The 18,817-nt window shown below is 33.2% G+C and overlaps 1 protein-coding gene across 50 annotated transcripts in view; it reads right to left on the bottom strand.

The window, feature by feature from the left end:
• The window catches only part of LOC105463581 (adhesion G protein-coupled receptor L3), an 856,114-nt gene that overhangs the window by 567,959 nt on the left and 269,338 nt on the right, over nt 1-18,817 (bottom strand). For all 50 annotated transcript variants that reach the window (XM_011710771.3, XM_011710772.2, XM_011710773.3 and 47 more), the window contains one exon: nt 1,180-1,407. In XM_011710771.3, the coding sequence (XP_011709073.2) occupies nt 1,180-1,234 (55 nt within the window). In that variant the 5' untranslated portion in view covers nt 1,235-1,407. The remainder of the gene's footprint in view (nt 1-1,179; nt 1,408-18,817) is intronic.

Genomic DNA, 18,817 nt, shown 5'->3' with positions numbered 1-18,817 from the left:
CAGTGGCACGATCTCGGCTCACTGCAAGCTTCCCATCTCTGGTTTACTCCATTCTCCTGCCTCAGCCTCCCCAGTAGCTGGGACTACAGGCGCCCGCCACCGCACTTGGCTACTTTTTTTTTGTATTTTTAGTAGAGACGGGGTTTCACCATGTTAGCCAGGATGGTCTCGATATCCTGACCTCGTGATCTGCCCGCCTCGGCCTCCTAAAGTGCTGGGATTACAGACCTGAGCCACCGTGCCTGACCGTTCTTTTGTTTTTTGTTTTTTTATTTGTGTTTCTGCATTACAAGGTATAGTACAAAAATAATTTCCCTTTATTGAGAGATTATAGTTTGTGTTCTGTATATTAAAGATTGTGCAGAATAGTAAATACTCAGAGAAAAAATAATTACTTGGTTGTGTAAAGCAGATACTTTTGAATAAGTAGGATTTTACTTTTGGAGTTTTCTTTCAAATGCCCAAATTTACTACATTAAAAATGTTTTTTTAAGTATGAAACTATGCAAGCCAAAAAAATCACAATAAATGAGATAATTAATAATTCAGCTGATTTTCCAAAAGTGTGGTAAAGTCTAAAAATAAAATGCAAGTGTTCTTTTTAAAAAGCCTTTTGGTTTTAAATACATTTCAATAGGCACTTTAAGAAATGCAACTGAAAACTCATAACTATTTCAGCTTAAAATACACATTACGGGCTGGGCGTGGTGGCTCACGCCTGTAATCCCAGCACTTTGGGAGGCCAAAGCGGGCAGATCACGAGGTCAGGAGATGGAGACCATCCTGGCTAACACGGTGAAACCCCGTCTCTACTAAAAATACAAAAACAAAATTAGCCAGGTGTGGTGGTGGGCGCCTGTAGTCCCAGCTATTCAGGAGGCTGAGGCAGGAGAATGGTGTGAACCCGGGAGGCGGAGCTTGCAGTGAGCCGAGATTGTGCCACTGCACTCGAGCCTGGGTGGCAGTGTGAGACTCCGATTCAAAAAAAAATAAAAAAATAAAAAATAAATAAAAATAAATAAATAAATACACATTATGTTCTTTTATTTTAACTTACTCATACTAACATATGGTAAGGAAAAACTACAAAGTAATCTCAGAGCAAAGATCCTAAGGAAGTGTCTAGTATGAATAAGTGAGAAAACGTTAAGCATTACACAAAAATCTGAAAAATCTTACCATGAATTATTGGAGCTAAAAGCATCATGAAAATTAGTAGCTGCGATGGCCACATGGCTGTCCACTCAGGTATGGAGTATTCCTCAAGAATGACTGTTCAAATGTGAAACAAAATACGTATATTTCTAGTTCCTCTTCTGTATTCCGAAACTGATGAATTTTCTTTAAATTAAAAATAAAAAGAATAATTCTTCCGAAACAGAAACACCAATATCCCAAATCTGAAACCTGCAAAAAAGAAAAAAGAAAAAAAAAAAAAAAGGGAGGGGTTATTGTATAAAATAAGTAAGTAATCCAAAGACATTATTTATACAATGCATATATTACCATCATGTTTATATCCTGGCCTCAGATCTTAGTGAAATAAACAATTCAGTCTCTACTGAACAAATTAACTTAAATATAATGATTTTTATTTTATTTGATTTGATTTTTGAGATGGAGTCTTGCTCTGTTACCCAGGCTGGAGTGCAGTGCCGCGATCTAGGCTCACTGCAAGCTCCGCCTCCCGAGTTCACGCCATTCTCCTGCCTCAGGCTCCTGAGTAGCTGGGACTACAGGCGCCCGCCACCACGCTCGGCTAATATTTTGTATGTTTGTAGTAAAAGACTGGGTTTCACCGTGTTAGCCAGGATGGCCTCTATCTCCTGACCTTGTGATCCGCCCGCCTCGGCCTCCCAAAGTGCTGGGATGACAGGCCCGAGCCACTGCGCCCGGCCTTTTGTGGGGTGTGTGTGTGTGTGTGTGTGTGTGTGTGTGAGAGAGAGAGAGATGGAGTTTCGCTCTTTTTGCCCAGGCTGGAGCGCAATGGCGAGATCTCGGCTCACCATAACCTCAGCCTCCCGGGTTCAAGCGATTCCCCTGCCTCAGCCTCCTGAGTAGCTCCACCCCGGCTAATTTTGTATTTTTAGCAGAGACAGGGTTTCTCCATGTTGGTCAGGCTGGTCTTGAACTCCCAGTCTCAGGTGATCCACCCACTTCGGTCTCCCAAAGTGCTGAGATTACAGGAGTGAGCCACCGCGCCTGACTAAATATACATATATATATATATATATGGATTTAGGGCTTACTTTGTGTAAGCTTTTACCACAGTATAATTTCACCAACATTAGAACAGTAAAATATTTCATTCATCATTGTTACCATAAATAAGTTTAAAAGAAAAGGTAAATATATGAGTCTTACTTTCATCTCAGGCTGCAATATTCATTCAGAAATTATTCTACATATTAACTACATTACTTTTCTAAACATCCCCGTAAATCTGTGAACATCATGGATTTATGTTTACAAAAGATGCTACTCTTTTTGTTTGAATGTCAAAAGCTTCAGTACTGAAAATCAAGGCAAAGTATTACCTCAATAACAATGTATGATGATTAAAAATAGATTATTATGCCTAAAATTTCATTTTCATTTAAGTTTCATTTATGTTATTCTAAATAGCTTATTTTAAACAGTAAGCATATAGATACAAACTACATTAAAATGCAGTTTTAACATAATTCATTCAACAGAGGTTAATTGAATGCTCACTAAAATACAAAGCAGTGGTCCAGAAACATGGAATAGAATATTGAAGAAAACATGAAACCTATTCCCCAGGATTGTACAATTCAAGATGAGGAATCTTGCTGAGAGGTGTCAAACATTAATAACTTTACACACTGAAAAAGAAACTTTATTGAACCAAAGTAGTGTAGTTGCCTCCTCTTAAAGTCTTCACAGATTTATCTTAGGAAATCAAAATACTAAGGGAACATGATTCAAATCCTGAAGACACCGTCTTTTAGAGTCAGCACCTGTCAAACTGATCAATCAAGCACAAATTGGGCCGGCCTTCCTTTCTTCCTTCCTTCCTTCCTTCGTTCCTTCCTTCCTTCCTTCCTTCCTTCCTTCCTTCCTTCCTTCCTTCCTTCCTTCCTTCCTTCGTTCCTTCCTTTGTTCCTTCCTTCCTTCCTTCCTTCGTTCCTTCCTTCCTTCCTTCCTTCCTTCCTTCCTTCCTTCCTTCCTTCCTTCGTTCCTTCCTTCGTTCCTTCCTTCGTTCCTTCCTTCCTTCCTTCCTTCCTTCCTTCCTTCCTTCCTTCCTTCCTTCGTTCCTTCCTTCCTTCCTTCCTTCCTTCCTTCCTTCCTTCCTTCCTTCACTCCTTCCTTCACTCCTTCCTTCCTTTTTTCTTTCATTCTTTCTTTCTTTCTTTTTTTTTCTTTGTCCTGGAGATTGATACATATTTTCAATAATTTCGGACTTTTAGAATTAAATTTTAAAATCTTCTGAAAAGGGATATTCAAAATTGTTTACTGAGGAAAGTATTAATATGCTTCATTCTGTCAAAATAAAAACCAAAGTCTTTAACAAAAGGCAAAATTACACAAATTAATCGGATGTTTTGATATTGTTATTTACGGCATGGTAGTTAAGAGCACAGATTCTGGAGCCAGACAACCTGATCTCAACTACTGTTCTACTACGTTGGGCAAGTCATTTAACTACATAGCATCTCAATTTTCCTGTTGACGGTCATTTACTATAGCATCTCCATTTTTCTATCTATGTAATGGGTAGGGTGATATTACTTAATTTATATGGTTCTGTGAACATTAAATGAGTTAAAATTTGTAATTTTTAATTACATAAAACACAGAATAATAGCCAAGAACAGTGCTGGCATGTGGTAGGTGCTATAGCATTGGCAATTATTTTGTCCTACTCATCCTTTCAATGTGAATCCATAAGAAGCAAGATCATTTGATAATTAAAAAAATTTTTATTTATTACTATTGTATACATAGGCTCCTACAGTACTAAATATGGACACAATAGATATAAAGAGTTTTCTCTTCAATTTCATTGATATTATGGGAAACAAAACTCATTCTAGATAATCTCATAACATTTTACCTTTACAAACAGAGAAAGCATTGACAAGAAATTAAATATGTGACTGAGATAAAACAGAGACTAAGTGAAAAGGAATCATGCACAACATTTTCATTTTGTTTTCTCTTACGCAACTCTGACTCACAAGAAAACCTGAAAATCCATTCTCAAATGTCATAAGTGTATAACTCACAAAAGAAATTTCGAAAGCAATTGCTAATTTAAAATTACATTATTTAACATGCACAAAATAACTGACAGCTACTTGAAGAGGGATATTTAAGTTGACAGATAATTGACAGACTCATGAACAAGATCACAATGCTCTATCCTAGCAAACCTCAACATTCTATTTCTGTGTCTTTTTTGCCTTCCTCTGTGACCATGGAGTATACAAGAGTCAAAAGTTGTTATCAGGAGATATATGTATACACACATACACATATAAACGCATACACACAAATAGAAGATAAATATATATATAGCATTTCATTGCTAGAAGAAATTATGAGCTGCCATCTAGATGAATTATTTATTCATTCTCTCAAACACATAATACTAAATTTCTACCACAGTAGATTTTACAGAAAATGCAAATCAGTAGAACAGTTTTTCTCACAACCCATACTGTAGTGGGGGGAAAAAAAAACCCAAAAACAGGACACAGTAAAGTAAATGAAGTCACAAGATAGAGAAGAATTAATCTTCCTTTAAGTACTTACCACATTTTACACACTGTGCTAGATATTACACAAATTTCCTAATATAATTATTCATACAAATATATAAAGCAGATAACATTGTTCCATGTTTACTGAGAAGGAAAATCAGACATGTTATGTGTCTAGAATTTCAAGCCAAATTGACTTCAACATTAGTGCTCTTTCCTCTATGGCACAAATAAACAAGAAAATAAATGAAAATAATTAGGAACATTAATTGTGCAAAGGAAGGGTACAACATGGGATTTCCAAAGAAGACTTAGGCCTTGCTTAAATGAAACATTATTTGATTGTGAAGAGTGGAGAACCCGGAACAGCATAGATGCAAGAGGCAGGCAGGAAAGCACTCGGAGAAGAGAGGACAAAGAACACACAAAGGGTGGTGCTTTTCAGGACACCACCCTAATTACAGTGCCGCATCTGTCGGAGGAGGAGAGAAAATTATTTCCATAGTGAAGGATGAGTATTACTATTGTTAACTTTGGCTTCAATAACAACCAGAATCATTTATTTCATATGATACCTATTTTACAATGTTGAAACAATGGTTGAAAGTTATTTTATAGAAAGAATAAGGAAGTACATACCTATTAGTTATTAATAATGATTTCTTTTAAGGTATTGCAGCAGGACAAAGAGCCATCTCTACTCAGACATTTGACATTTGATTTAGGCATAGGGATTTGTTTTCATAATTATAATGTAATGGAAATGGAATTTATAAGAATAAAAACTATTGTTTGAGGAGGGTCACATGTCCTCCCACTCCAGCCTCACCACTTGCCTCTCTCTTACTCACAACTCCAATACTGTGCTAATTAGGGGACATATATAATAAACTTGCAATAATTATACAATATAAGTTTTAATAGCTACAGAAATATATATTTAATAGCTACAGAAATATATTTCTCATAACCTACAGAAATATGTATCACCACTCTGAATTATAGTAGTTTTTTAAAAGAAAACTTTTTATGATTTTTCCATTGAAATGTTGTCATTAACTTCACCAAACAAATTTCTTTTCTTATAAAAATCTTGGTGGTTATCTGTCTTCAAACAAAACTAAGTTCACTGTTCTTCACAGTATCTAGAATTTAAAAGTGAAGTTGATTAAAATGACCTAATTCACATCATTCATGTTTAGGTTTAGAATTTTAAAGTTGTGTTATTTGATACTAGTTCCACTGAAAGTTAGAAAAGAATATAGTATGGAAAGAAATTCTACAAAAAGCTTAAATAACTAAAGTCTTCCCTCATTAACTACTTGGAAACTTCCTTATTTATTAACTATGCTACTTTTTATTCAAATCTAACACAACTATACTCTAAAAGAAATTGAATTTTTTTTGTTATTCCTTTCAACAAAAGTAAGTCTTCTAAATGGGAGACATTGATTTTACTTTCTGGAAACTTTCATCTTGCATTCTAGTGTCATAATTGTTTCCCCAGTTTAATTTTTTAGTATTATTTTCTTTTCAAATCATGCTAAAAATTTATATTTCTATCTTATATTAGCTTCCTTTCTATACATCAAACAGAGGTTAACATTACAGTCTCAAAACTGCTTATCTTGGGAATGTGTTAGCTACTCTTAAATCACATTTCTGTAAGATAATTTACTCTCAAACATTCCCCAAAGTATACTGCATATTATTGTACCTTTCCCATCATAATACCATGGACAAGAAACTATATTTTCTTTATAAATGTTTAAATTTCCCCAACTCTTAACTTTTCACTTGTTATACATTCTAGCTACAAATTCTACTTCCATATTGACTTTACAGATTTTTATTAATCCATACCTTATTTTGCGTATTTACTTGTATTTGTCATATACTTTTTGGAGGTCATTGTTTTCTGACATGTTTGGCACATACAAAATATAAAAAATGCCATTTGGCATTATTATAATGGTGAATTGGTATATAGCCTAATTTCTAATTGCAATATAGGAGTTTCCCATGTTTTGTTTTGTTTTGTTTTGTTTCCTTGTTCCATAGAGGGAAATCATAGCTATGACCTTACAATTTTAGGAGCGTTCAGAATTATCACTTGGGTGTTGTCTATATTCTTCCAGGGTTAGTATACGGACTTTAAAATTTGAAAAATTTAAAACCATTTTTATTTAAAAATCAAAACAAGCCATCTCCATAAATTACCTTTTTAATGATATAAAATTAATTTACAGCAACGTGGTATAAAATTGTATCTAAGGTATAATTTGGCACCTTGATAAAATGGTAAAAATAATATGACATTGACATATGAAGAAAAGAAATAAGGGTAGGCATGGTGTCTCCTGCCTGTAATCCCAACACTTTGAGATACCAGGGTGGGAGGATTGCTTGAGGCCAGGTGTTCAAGATCAGGCTGGTCAACAAAGCAACACCCTGTGACTACAAAAAATAGTAAAAAAGAAGTGATACAATTAACTCAGGGGAAAAGAGTAGGACAGCAAGAAGAAAAATTACCTGACTATAACACAGGTTCTTTCCATCACCATCCTAGCAAATGTTAATATATTTGGTATGATCATCATCGGGCAAAAGCAAAATGGGTTTTAAAGGAGTTTGAACTCAGTAAAATATATTATGTTTTGTAAATTTTAGCTATAATTTACAATGTCTGAAACCTACACATATGCTTCTCCTTTAAGGTTTTCTTGTTTTCTTGAAAAATTATATGTATTGTTTCTCAATTTACAGAATGCATGTGAATATACTATGGAACTGTAAAGCATCATTAGAATGGGTCCTCACATTATTCATAGAGTTTCTCCTGAAAATTTGACTCTGAAAACCAAGGCACTTACAGTAAGATTCAAGGATCTTTTTTTTTTTTCAATATTTAGGGGGTCAAATAACCTTGTATTAAATAAGTATGAAGAAAGCATTTAACCATTGAGTTTAGTTAGCAGCAACAATGAGTTAAATGAATACTTTCTTAAATAGTGCTAACTCCCTTTGGAAATTCACAGAGGACAAACTTTCAATCACCTTCTTCAATATTTTCAAGAAACATTTAATTCAACAAATTTACATGTGTGTTTCTTTGTTAATTTATTACAAGTATGCACTGTGTTTGGTCATGGGGATGTGTTAAGATATACAAGGCATAATTCCTGCATTAAAGAAGGAGGAGGAAGAACCAATGAAAGAGAAGGAAACAATAAGGAAGAGAAGGAAACAATGAGGAAGATAAGGAAGATGAAATAATGTAGTAAATACAAGTGGTAAAATATAAATCCAAATTTGATAAAGAAGAAGAGTTGAAAAAAACAGAGGAGATAACACACCTTGAAAGATCTGGAAGACCTGTGAGAGTGGTAATTGTGCTATAATTTGAAGAATGGCTAAGATCTCACTCAACAGTAGGTGGAGGAAGAACGTTTTGGATTAAGAGTTGCTATGGTAAAGGTAAAGAGGTGGTAAAAGGCAGCGTGTTGCAGAACTGCAAGTCATCTGGTTTCTCAGGAAGAAGTGAGGAGCCGTAGAAAGTAATAGGAAGGATCTATTAGGGTGGAATAGGAAATATTTTGAAGACTATACTAAGGAATATAAATTCAATTTGATTGGTTTCAAATCATGAAATTTATAACAGTTAAAGACACAAAATATATCAACACAACACATATAAATTATCTCAAGTATTGTCTTTTAAGAATGGGAGTAAATATTTATAGCAAATATATCCCCAAAACTGTTGTAGTCTTCTACATTGCTCCTAACTATTCAAACATTTTGTTGCAAATTCAATTTTTTAAATGATCTTTGGTTTGATATGAGGAGCCTGAGTCAATAGAAGTGTTAAATGAATCGTTATATTAATAAACTATTATTTAGAGAGTGACATCACAGAAAAAATGCAGTTTTTGCATTTTTTAGTATAATATTTTTGTCACAGTCCCAAATTTGCATAACACTGCTTAGCAGTCATTATGCTATTTGAGATCAAATATTGATTCCAGATAATTACAGCACTTTTAGATAGAATGGTATTGTTCTGCAACTGGCAGCAATGACTTATCTGGATAGATGTATATTTTATAACATATTCAAGTCAAACACAACTTGGAAGAAATTTCATCTATAGTAAATATGTATTTACCTTGACCTAGAACTGAATGTGGCCATATTTTCCTAGTCCTTCATATCTGCACACATTTTTTTAAAAAAACTAAGCTACTGTTTTCAAGTATAAAACATCAAAAAATCTGGGCCATGAGGAGCAGCATGAATAGAGGACATAATATGAGCTTTGGAGTGTGAAAAGGACAGTTTTAAGTTCTTTCTCTTTGAGTTGTGAGCTGTATGACATAAGCAGATTATTTAAATTTTCTATACCCTAATGTTCACATCTGAATTTTATACTTATTTTACCAGGTGGTTTAAGGCTTAAATAAAGGTAATATATATAAGAAGCTATAAAGTTTCCTGGCAAGAGTAGGCATTCAATCAATGAGAAAAATTCTTGTTCTCATTTAGTGAAGGATTTATATTTAAAAGTGGGGTTATAAATGGTAAATTAGATTGCATTTAGTGGTAAGCGGGATAGAAGAACATTCAATAAAAGACTGTGAGTGGTCAAGTAGAAAAGGGGATAGAATCAGAAGGTCCATTGTAAATATCATGCTTTTAGAAGATTAAATTGGTCACAGTATATAGGAGAAAATGGAGAGAAAAGAAAAATACTTTAGGCAATCAGTGTCAGTAACAATATTTACCAGAGTTAGTATGGTGGGAATTCACAATGACCTGTAAGTCCAGCATGTGATTTAAATTAATATACTATTTAAAGAATGTTAAGTCAACAATTTTTGAAATTGTAGAAATATCACTGTTATGTCTTGTCAGTGTGGAAGTAAACATAAGTCATGAGGGAAAACAGAAGGGAAAAAACATAGGATAGGCACAGAAGATACAGTAAAAAGTTGAATCAAATTGGGAGTAGGGAGCGTAGTTCAGGTATAAAGTGACACTTCCACTACAACTTTGAGTCATGACTCCATTCTTCCCTCATTTCTTCTCTGCAACCCCCTACATAAGTTTCAGAGAGATCAGAGCAAGAAAGACTTATTTCTCTTCAGTGAATTTTATGGTTAACCTTAATTTTAAGGTTACCTAAAACATGTTTCAAGCAATTAGATGCTAAATCTCAACACATCATCTGAAACACTGGCAAATAATATTTATTTTTTTATTGCTGAAGTAAAAAAGGCACATCTCCTTATAATTATATTTTAAATATTATAACTTGATGCTAAGTTAGAAGACAAATAATCTCTCTAGGGTAATTTTAATAAGAAACTTTTCTAGCATAAAATTTCATTTAATTGTCTCTCAGTATTGTGATTTAAGAAATGTCTGTTAATGTCTAGAAACAAATTTATATTTAATGAACATTGCTATTTTTTGGCTGTAGAGCAGCACATCTATTATCCAGGAAATAGATTAACGCTTGACACAGGATCACTTTCTTATGAAGTGCCCTTGAGTTAACATCTTTTCTGAGATCCCATAAAGCATTTGATTGGAGAACATATCCAATAGGCTTTGATAATATTTGTCTATATTGATATGTTCAACTGGAAATAAAATCAGTGAGTTTTAAACTAAAGGTATATATAAATAATTATGTTAAAATCAATTAATTTGGAAAACACTTGCTTGACTACCCAATAATTAAAAGCAAAAAATGGATCTCATGTTCTTTCTATATGTACAATTGGTAAAATAGAACCTTTGCTCTTTAAAAATAAAATCACTCATAAAATCTCAAATATTCATGATAATTAGTTGTGAAAAACAAGTCTAAATGAACATAGCTATAATTTTAAAATATATTCAAAAAAATTAACAACTATTTACAATATGTCATTTATGATAACAATCAAGGATTGATTTTTATGATTCCAAGTCTAGTAGAAATCAGGAAGGGCAAGTAAGTTACACTTAAAACATTCAGAACATAATAGGTGTCTATCTGAAAGTAAATAAATCCATTTCAAACAGGAATGTATGAATTTATTCCAAAATCTACAGAGAACCAAGAAAAATAATCATCTTCCTCATAGTAACTACTAACATTTATTAAGCCCTTAATATGCCAAACACTGTTCTGAAAGTCTCCCATGTATTAACTCATTTAATTACTTCTAACTATGAACATTATTGTTAATCGTATAATAACTCCATAAGAAAGGGGCTATTCTATTCCTAATTGGTAAATGAGGAAACCAAGGGATGGAGAGTTAAAGAACTTGTTGAGGCCACATAGTTAAAATTAATCAAGCCCAGATTTGCATCTAAGCAGTCTAGACCCAAGGGTTGTGTTTTCAGTCTTCAGATTCTACTGCTTCTCATCACTTATACTGACTACAGACTCTGTAGCATATCTTATGTAAAGGAGTTTATGTGAGGAGCTTTCAGCTAGGTGTGATTAGTCTTTAACTTGTGGGATGAACGGAGTGAGTTGAAGACCTAGAATAAACAAACTTTAGCCTGCAAGAATCATGCCATAAACAGAAGACCCTCAATATCTTCACTGAATAATTTTTATCTGGCATTACATATGTCTTTGACACATCTGAAGAGATAGCAATAACCCATTTTACTCATGCATGTATTGGGTAAATGAAGGGCAACATCACAGATTTCTTTAGGAGAGTAACCAAGAATCATGATCTTCCAGGTTCTCAGAAGGCAAGCCATTGCTTTTTAAGTTACAACAAAAGTTGAAAACAATCAGAAAAAAAAAAGAAAGGTACTTACCAAATAAAAGTTTTTTTTTTTTTTTTTTTTTTTTTTTTTTGAGACGGAGTCTCACTCTGCTGCCCAGGCTAGAGTGCAGTGGCTGGATCTCAGCTCACTGCAAGCTCCGCCTCCCGGGTTTACGCCATTCTCCTGCCTCAGCCTCCCGAGTAGCTGGGACTACAGGCGCCCGCCACGTCGCCCGGCTAGTTTTTTGTATTTTTTTAGTAGAGACGGGGTTTCACCGTGTTAGCCAGGATGGTCTCGATCTCCCAACCTCGTGATCCGCCCGTCTCGGCCTCCCAAAGTGCTGGGATTACAGGCTTGAGCCACCGCGCCCGGCCCATATATCAATATAATTTCAATCAGTAAAAGTATTTAATTCTATTATTAATTTTCCTTAAAAGGGAACTGAGATTATTCTGAATATTACCGAGAATAACCAAATATATTTTCGAAGTTGAATTAGTTGTGACTTTCTCATACTAATTCTAACTCAAAGATGAAACTTGGTATATGATAGGTCAACGTATCCTCAAATGTTTCTAATATTTACTGCATTTTTACTATCTTAGAGCCTTTATGATTAGGATAGACTAATAAGCCTATACCCATGGCAATTGAATAAATAAAATCACCTGAGTAGTTCATGATTGATAATCGTGACAATATATTGTATCTAGTGACAATTTGTGTTATAAATGGAATTCCAGGATTTGATTTAAATATCAAATCAATGTCATCCTTATCCTGTGAAATTCTAAAATCATTATCAATGCAACTGGCACTATAGTCAAGTTTGGTTAAAAAAAATTCCATAGCTGAAAATAATGAGCTTTAAATATCTTCTTAAATAATCCAAATCATATGAAGCTACAGTATGTATTTCAGGGTCTAAACTAGGAAACAATATCTCATTTCTTAACACTGTTTCTCTGACAACAATGACAGTTCCTAAATAACTGACTTAAAAATAAAGCCTAGAATAGAGAAGTTGTAAGAATTGAGGTCGTAAAGTCAAATTCATCCTATTCCAACTCCTTCCAGTGGAAAAGGAAAAAATACACATCTACTTACACTTTCTTTGAACACTTTCCAAGACAAAGAGGAATGCAGGGGAAGGTATATCTCATCATGAGCTAGGTTAACATAACATCGTTTCACTGATGTTTGGTTACCATGAGGGTCAGTCCCATGTATCTCTTTCACATGGAAAATTTGAGTTTAAAACCCTTGATATTCACATTTTTTAAAATTTCAATATTTTTTTCAAAAGGGGCTTAAACAGTAATGAGAAAAGATTACTGTAAAATAATGGAAATAAATACATGTATAGCAGAAAAATTAACACATTTAAAATAATTATTTACATAAAAGGATAGCTGTATAATAAGTCTTAAATTGTTCTTGAGATTATGAAAGAAATGTAGTCTCTTGCAACTCACAAAATATCGCAATATAATTTTCCCATATTTCATTATCAGTAGTGTATCAGTAGCAACCAGGCAAGAGAGAAAATACACATGTTTTTGAAATTATCTCATCTCAGTATGGCACAGCTAGATGGGTCTCAAATTAAACACCTTTCTTAATGGCCCATTATGGAATATCAGTGCCTAAAATACCCAAAGGGAGGCAGGGACGATTACTGCCAAGGGAGAGTTTCTGAGGTTGTGCTAGATGATGCAGTATCTCTGCTGTAACTTTAGCCTGATTGAGAATTTATTTAAATACATATTTATCATTTTAAAATCAATAGCTAACATAGTAAGTTTACAAAGACGTATTTTGAAAATATAAATTCAACAACACATTTTTTTTACAGTAATGGTTTGATAATTTGCATTTATACGTAGCTACCAAATTACGTAATAGGTCATTTTACAAAAGCTAACTTTTAAAACAGATGATTGAGCCACAAAGTATAATCTCCATGGGGAAGAATATAATACTGAAAGTAATTTTAATCCTTGAAGTTCTTCATAATTACACATAATTATTGAATTGTTCAATTTTAAGAACCCTTAAAATAAATACAACTTAGTAGAATAAGATAATAACAATAATAACAGCTTTTTCTGAAGGGTTTTTAATAGGTGCCAACATACTGATAACATTATTTCATTTCATTCTAACTATGGTAATGTTTAATATTTGGCTCCAGCTGGAAATAAAGTAAGGGAACACAGATTGACTGTGATGGAAAATCCATCAGAAACAACCAAGCTGGCAGGTTATTAAAAATATGATATCTAATACCCTTAAGCTAACATTTTATTTAAATCTTCGCAAAATTGACTTCACAGTGACGACCAATAAAGCAGTGATGACCTAACTAAGGAAAGGATTAGATAGAGATATTGACATTCCAAGTTCCAGGATAAGGAAGACTGCTTTGCAGTCAAAAATATCTCCTCAGCTTTTAGGATTTTAATTGGTAGTCAAAATAGAAACTTGGTAGGCAAAATGGAAATAGATCCAACAAATGGAATGGATCCATTTGTTCCACTCATCTCGCTTACTTAGTCCTATCAGTGTAGAAATTGAACTGGAGCAGCATTAGACAAACTATAAAGCACCCTACCATGTTCTAGGTGTCACTTATCAAAAGGTTGTGAGAAAACAGTAAGTCAAAAAAAACAGGGGATGAGGGGAGAATTTCCAAGTGGTAGGATCTAAGTAGAAAAGGAATCACTGGACTAATTTGGCTAATATCTTTAAATACATGAGCAGAACGTATTTAATGTATTTAAATATATGAGCAGAATATAAGTTAGGTCCTGTTTAGATGCCTATAATTAAAGAACTTTATAACAGAACACATTATACTTAGTCATTAATGTACTCTTACTAACTCATATAGATTATATATTTAAACTCATATAGATTATATATAGTTATACATATAAATAGTTATGATAGCATATAGATTTTAATTATGACATTCATTCATGTATTTATAAAATAAATATTGGAACTCGAAATTTCATAATTTTTTTTTTTTTTGACAGAGTTTTGCTCTTGCTGCCCAGGCGGGAGTGCAGTGGCATGATCTCGGCTCACAGCAACCATCGCCTCCTGAGTTCAAGCATTATCCTGCCTCAGCCTCCCGAGTAGCTGAGATTACAGGCCTGCGCCACCATGCCCGGCTAATTTTGTATTTTTAGTAGACATGGGGTTTCTCCATGTTGGTCAGGGTGGTCTCGAACTCCCGACCTCTGGTGATCTGCCCACCTCGGCCTCCCAAAATGCTGGGATTACAGGAGTGAGCCACTGCGCCAGGCCTATAATTTTCTTTAATAACATAGCACAACAAGAGAATGTCTATAAATCCATAATTCAGTGCTATCATTATTTAATTGCTATGTGTATACATTTTGTATACTTTGGTATATTTTATAGTGGTAAAATCAATGGCACCACAAAGTAAATATGTCAAGCACTTATTTTTAAAATTACACTGAATGACTCCTAAAGATGTCTATACAAATAATATAAATTTTATGATGTAGAGAGATAATTAAATCAATCAAATATAGTATCTTTAACTAAGACAATAGGAAAACCCCAAAGAGGATTTGGTTAGTGGAAAGAACAGCACTTGAAAAAGAATAGCCTCATTAAGAAATGTGAAAGTTATGAAGAGGTAAATACAAAAGTGGACAGACATATCTCACTTAGAGTTCTTTACACTGCATACTCTGGGAGTCTATGCTATTCACAGCACCTCAAATTTGGAAATTTCAATGAACTCATCCCAGTGATTTGAGTCAGATAGTATTATACAAAGTAATTATTTTTATTTCCCATTAGGTTGCAAGATATATTATATAATTATCACCAAGTTACATTTGAGTTAATTTAGGCCAAGCAGCAACCCATTCTAGAGACCATGCACCTGAAATACAGAAAACTTGCAAAATAGCAGCATAAAAGTGACTTTCCAAAACTATGTTGACAAAGACTACTTTTAAATATAAAAGCCTGTAGAAAACTTTTTAATACATTTTTATTTTCTTAATAATTAAAACATTTCCTAAAATGGTTTAAAGGCTCCTATTTTTATTTAAAGATACCACCACTTTGATCCCTGCAAAAAGTCTTTTCTATCTTGGGTAAAACATTTTTGAGTTATGTAGCTTAAAAAATACATTGACGTTTCAGTAAATAAATCATTTCCTTGTTCAGTCTTTTCTCGGCAGAATGGTGATTCACAAGGACAATTCAGGAGCACCTAGGTTCCGGAGTAACCCAAATTGGCAAATTGTACAGAAAGATATATAGTGTCACTGTTTAATACTTGGCTCCAGCTAGAAATAAAGTAAGGGAACACAGATTGACTGTGATGGAAAATCCATCAGAAATAACCAAGCTGGTAGATTATTTAAAATATGATATCTGAATACTTTTAAGCTAATATTTTACTTAAATCTTCTCAAAATTAATTTCACAGTGATGACTGATAAAGCAGATAATTTTTTACAATGAAAAGTGTTGAAGCAACTTGAGATTAAAGCACTGTTTAATTCAACAACTACATTTGTGCCAATTTTTTGAGAGTTAAAAATTGTGTGAGAGTAATTATAAATCTTTCATTTATCTGTTTTAGAATCAAAGGTTATCTCTGCTTTCTTGTTTTGGCTCTTCTAGCATGTCTGTGATTGTTAAAACAAGACACAGTTTTGACAGCTAACCCCCAAATTATTTTCTTCTTTCTTTTTGGACATTGATTTATTTTTTAGTGATATTTTAGGTGTTTCCTGAAATATCTCAAGACAATAGCATTCAGAAAGAAAACATATTTTTGCTTTTATGAAGATTTATCTTAATAATTTTTTTAAAATGCTATGTATGAAAAATGACAGTCTAATCACAAAGTTTACATCTTTTACTTTTTTTTTCTAAAAATGTTAAAATAAAGGGAAGATCATTACTTTTTTCTGTCAAAGAGTAAGAAGATTATTTAATCAACTAAATAAAATAGTGGCCTCGTGAAAACAGTTCCTTCTTTCTTTTTTCTCCATGGTATATCTTCTTTTATCATTATTAAAATGTATATTCTAATATGTGATTTTAAAATAAAACATGGATATACCATCTTTCAAACTTCCATATGGTCTTGACAAAAAAAAAAAAACACTCATTAATATATAAAATCCCAATCCCTTCCTAACATTAAGGTTTCCATGGATTAATTTTATTTTATGAGCTTTGGAGTTCATAAAATAAAATTTCACCATTTGTCAAGAGTGTGTTTTGTTTGTTTTTGTTTTTTTTTTTTAATCTTAACAAACTGCAGTGGTTTTGTCCACATGAGGGACATGTACATATATGGTGGCTCTTTTTGGCCTTTTAGGGTTGAATAATTTTGAGGTCCATCTTCCTATAAAGAGGCTGAGAAAACCAAGCCCTAAATATTGGCATCCTCAGATATCACACACTATTTACAGAAAACCATCCTGATTTTCTTTTCTCTTCTTTGTCTTTTGCTTTTTATTCTTTTTATATTCACTGCATGAATAAAACTTTGTAATCACTTGGTAATTTTAGCAAGAATGAAGAAATGCATGAAATTCTTTAATTTGATTAAATCCTATCATTGAGCTTAATTAGGTCATTGTATTAATTAGGTCATTGCAATTATATAATTTCAAACCCTGGCTGCCTGAAATAAATGAGTGTTCATGACCACGGCCAACATATTACTAAGGGTGTGTTAAGCACATTTTAATTTTTCTATATTTAAGATATCAATATTGATTATTGTAAACTGTTCAGCAAATATCAATGTCTTTTAGAGTGGTTGGCTGTGGCTTGAAAATAAGAATTCTGGATTTTATCTGCATTTCCCTGATGTTGAGCACCATTTCATATACTTGTTGACCATTTGCATGTCTTCTTTAGAAAAAATGTCTATTTAGATCCTTTGCTCCTTTTTATTTTTTATTTATTTTTATTTTATTTATTTATTTATTTATTTATTTATTTATTGAGAAAGAGTCTTGCTCTGTCACCCAGACTGGAGTGCAGTGGCACGATCTCTGCTCATGGCATCCTCTGCCTCCTGGGTTCAAGAGATTCTCGTGCCTCAGTCTCCCGAGCAGTTGGGATTACAGGCACCCGCCACCACGCCAAGCTAGTTTTTGTATTTTTAGTAGAGACAGGGTTTCACTATGTTGGTCAGGCTGGTCTTCAACTCCTGACCTCAGGTGATCTGCCTGCCTCAGCCTCCCAAACTGCTGTAGTTACAGGCGTGAGCCACCATGCCACCTTTGCTCATTTTTACACTGTTATTTAATTTTTTTTTGCTATGGAATTTTAAGAGTTCCTTACATATTTTGAATATTAACAAACTGATACAGAAAATGTGGTATATTTAGACAATAAAATATTATTCAGCCTTAAATTTGAAGGAACTATTGCTATTTGAAACAATATGAATGAACCTGGAGGGCATTATTCTAAGTAAAATAAGCTAGACACAGAACAACAAATATTGAATGACCTCACTTATATTTGGAATCTAAAATAGTCAAACTCATAGCAGTAGAAAGCAGAAGGGGAGCTGACAGTGACAGTGGAGAAGGAGATGGACAGAGGAGAGATGATGATCAAAGGGTATAAAGTTTCAATTACGCAAGCTAAATGAATTCTCAAGATCTAATGTACAGTATGGTAATACAATTAATAAGAGTACATGCTTCAAATTTTCTGATAGAATAGATCTTTAAGTGTTATCACAAATTTAAATAAAAAGAAAAGCAAATAGTAACTGAGAGATGGATATGTTAACTAGCTTGATTGTGATAACAATTTCACAAAGCATACATGCATCAAAAAATCACTTGTGAACCTTAACTATATACAAATCCTAATTGTTAATTATACCTCAATGAAGCTTAAAATTGTTTTAAAAATTAAATTGATAATTTTGTATTCTTGCAGATAACAAGCATGCTAATAAAAAAAGAGAGAGAATCCATATCATTAGGAGCACTGTTGACGTGAATATCAAAATTTTAAACCATCATGCAAACACTAGTATGGTCATTTCACCTCTAATACACATGTTTCAGTGAATTTACACCATTCTTTTACTCCTCAAATTTATTTAATCACTTTAATCAAGACTTATGCACCATGGTGTTTTCTTCAGTGTTGGGTTCTGCAAACAGTTTCTGGTAATTTAATCTTCACCAATTTCCTGTATTTTTTATTCTACTTATAATAAAATAATTTAAAGGCTTGCATACAATAGATCCCTTTTAAGAATCATTCCT

The sequence above is a fragment of the Macaca nemestrina genome, chromosome 3 (genome assembly GCF_043159975.1).
Source record: "Macaca nemestrina isolate mMacNem1 chromosome 3, mMacNem.hap1, whole genome shotgun sequence".
Classification (NCBI taxonomy): domain Eukaryota; kingdom Metazoa; phylum Chordata; class Mammalia; order Primates; family Cercopithecidae; genus Macaca; species Macaca nemestrina.
The sequence above is the reverse complement of the archived record's forward strand: the minus strand, read 5'-3'. Positions and strand labels throughout refer to the sequence as shown.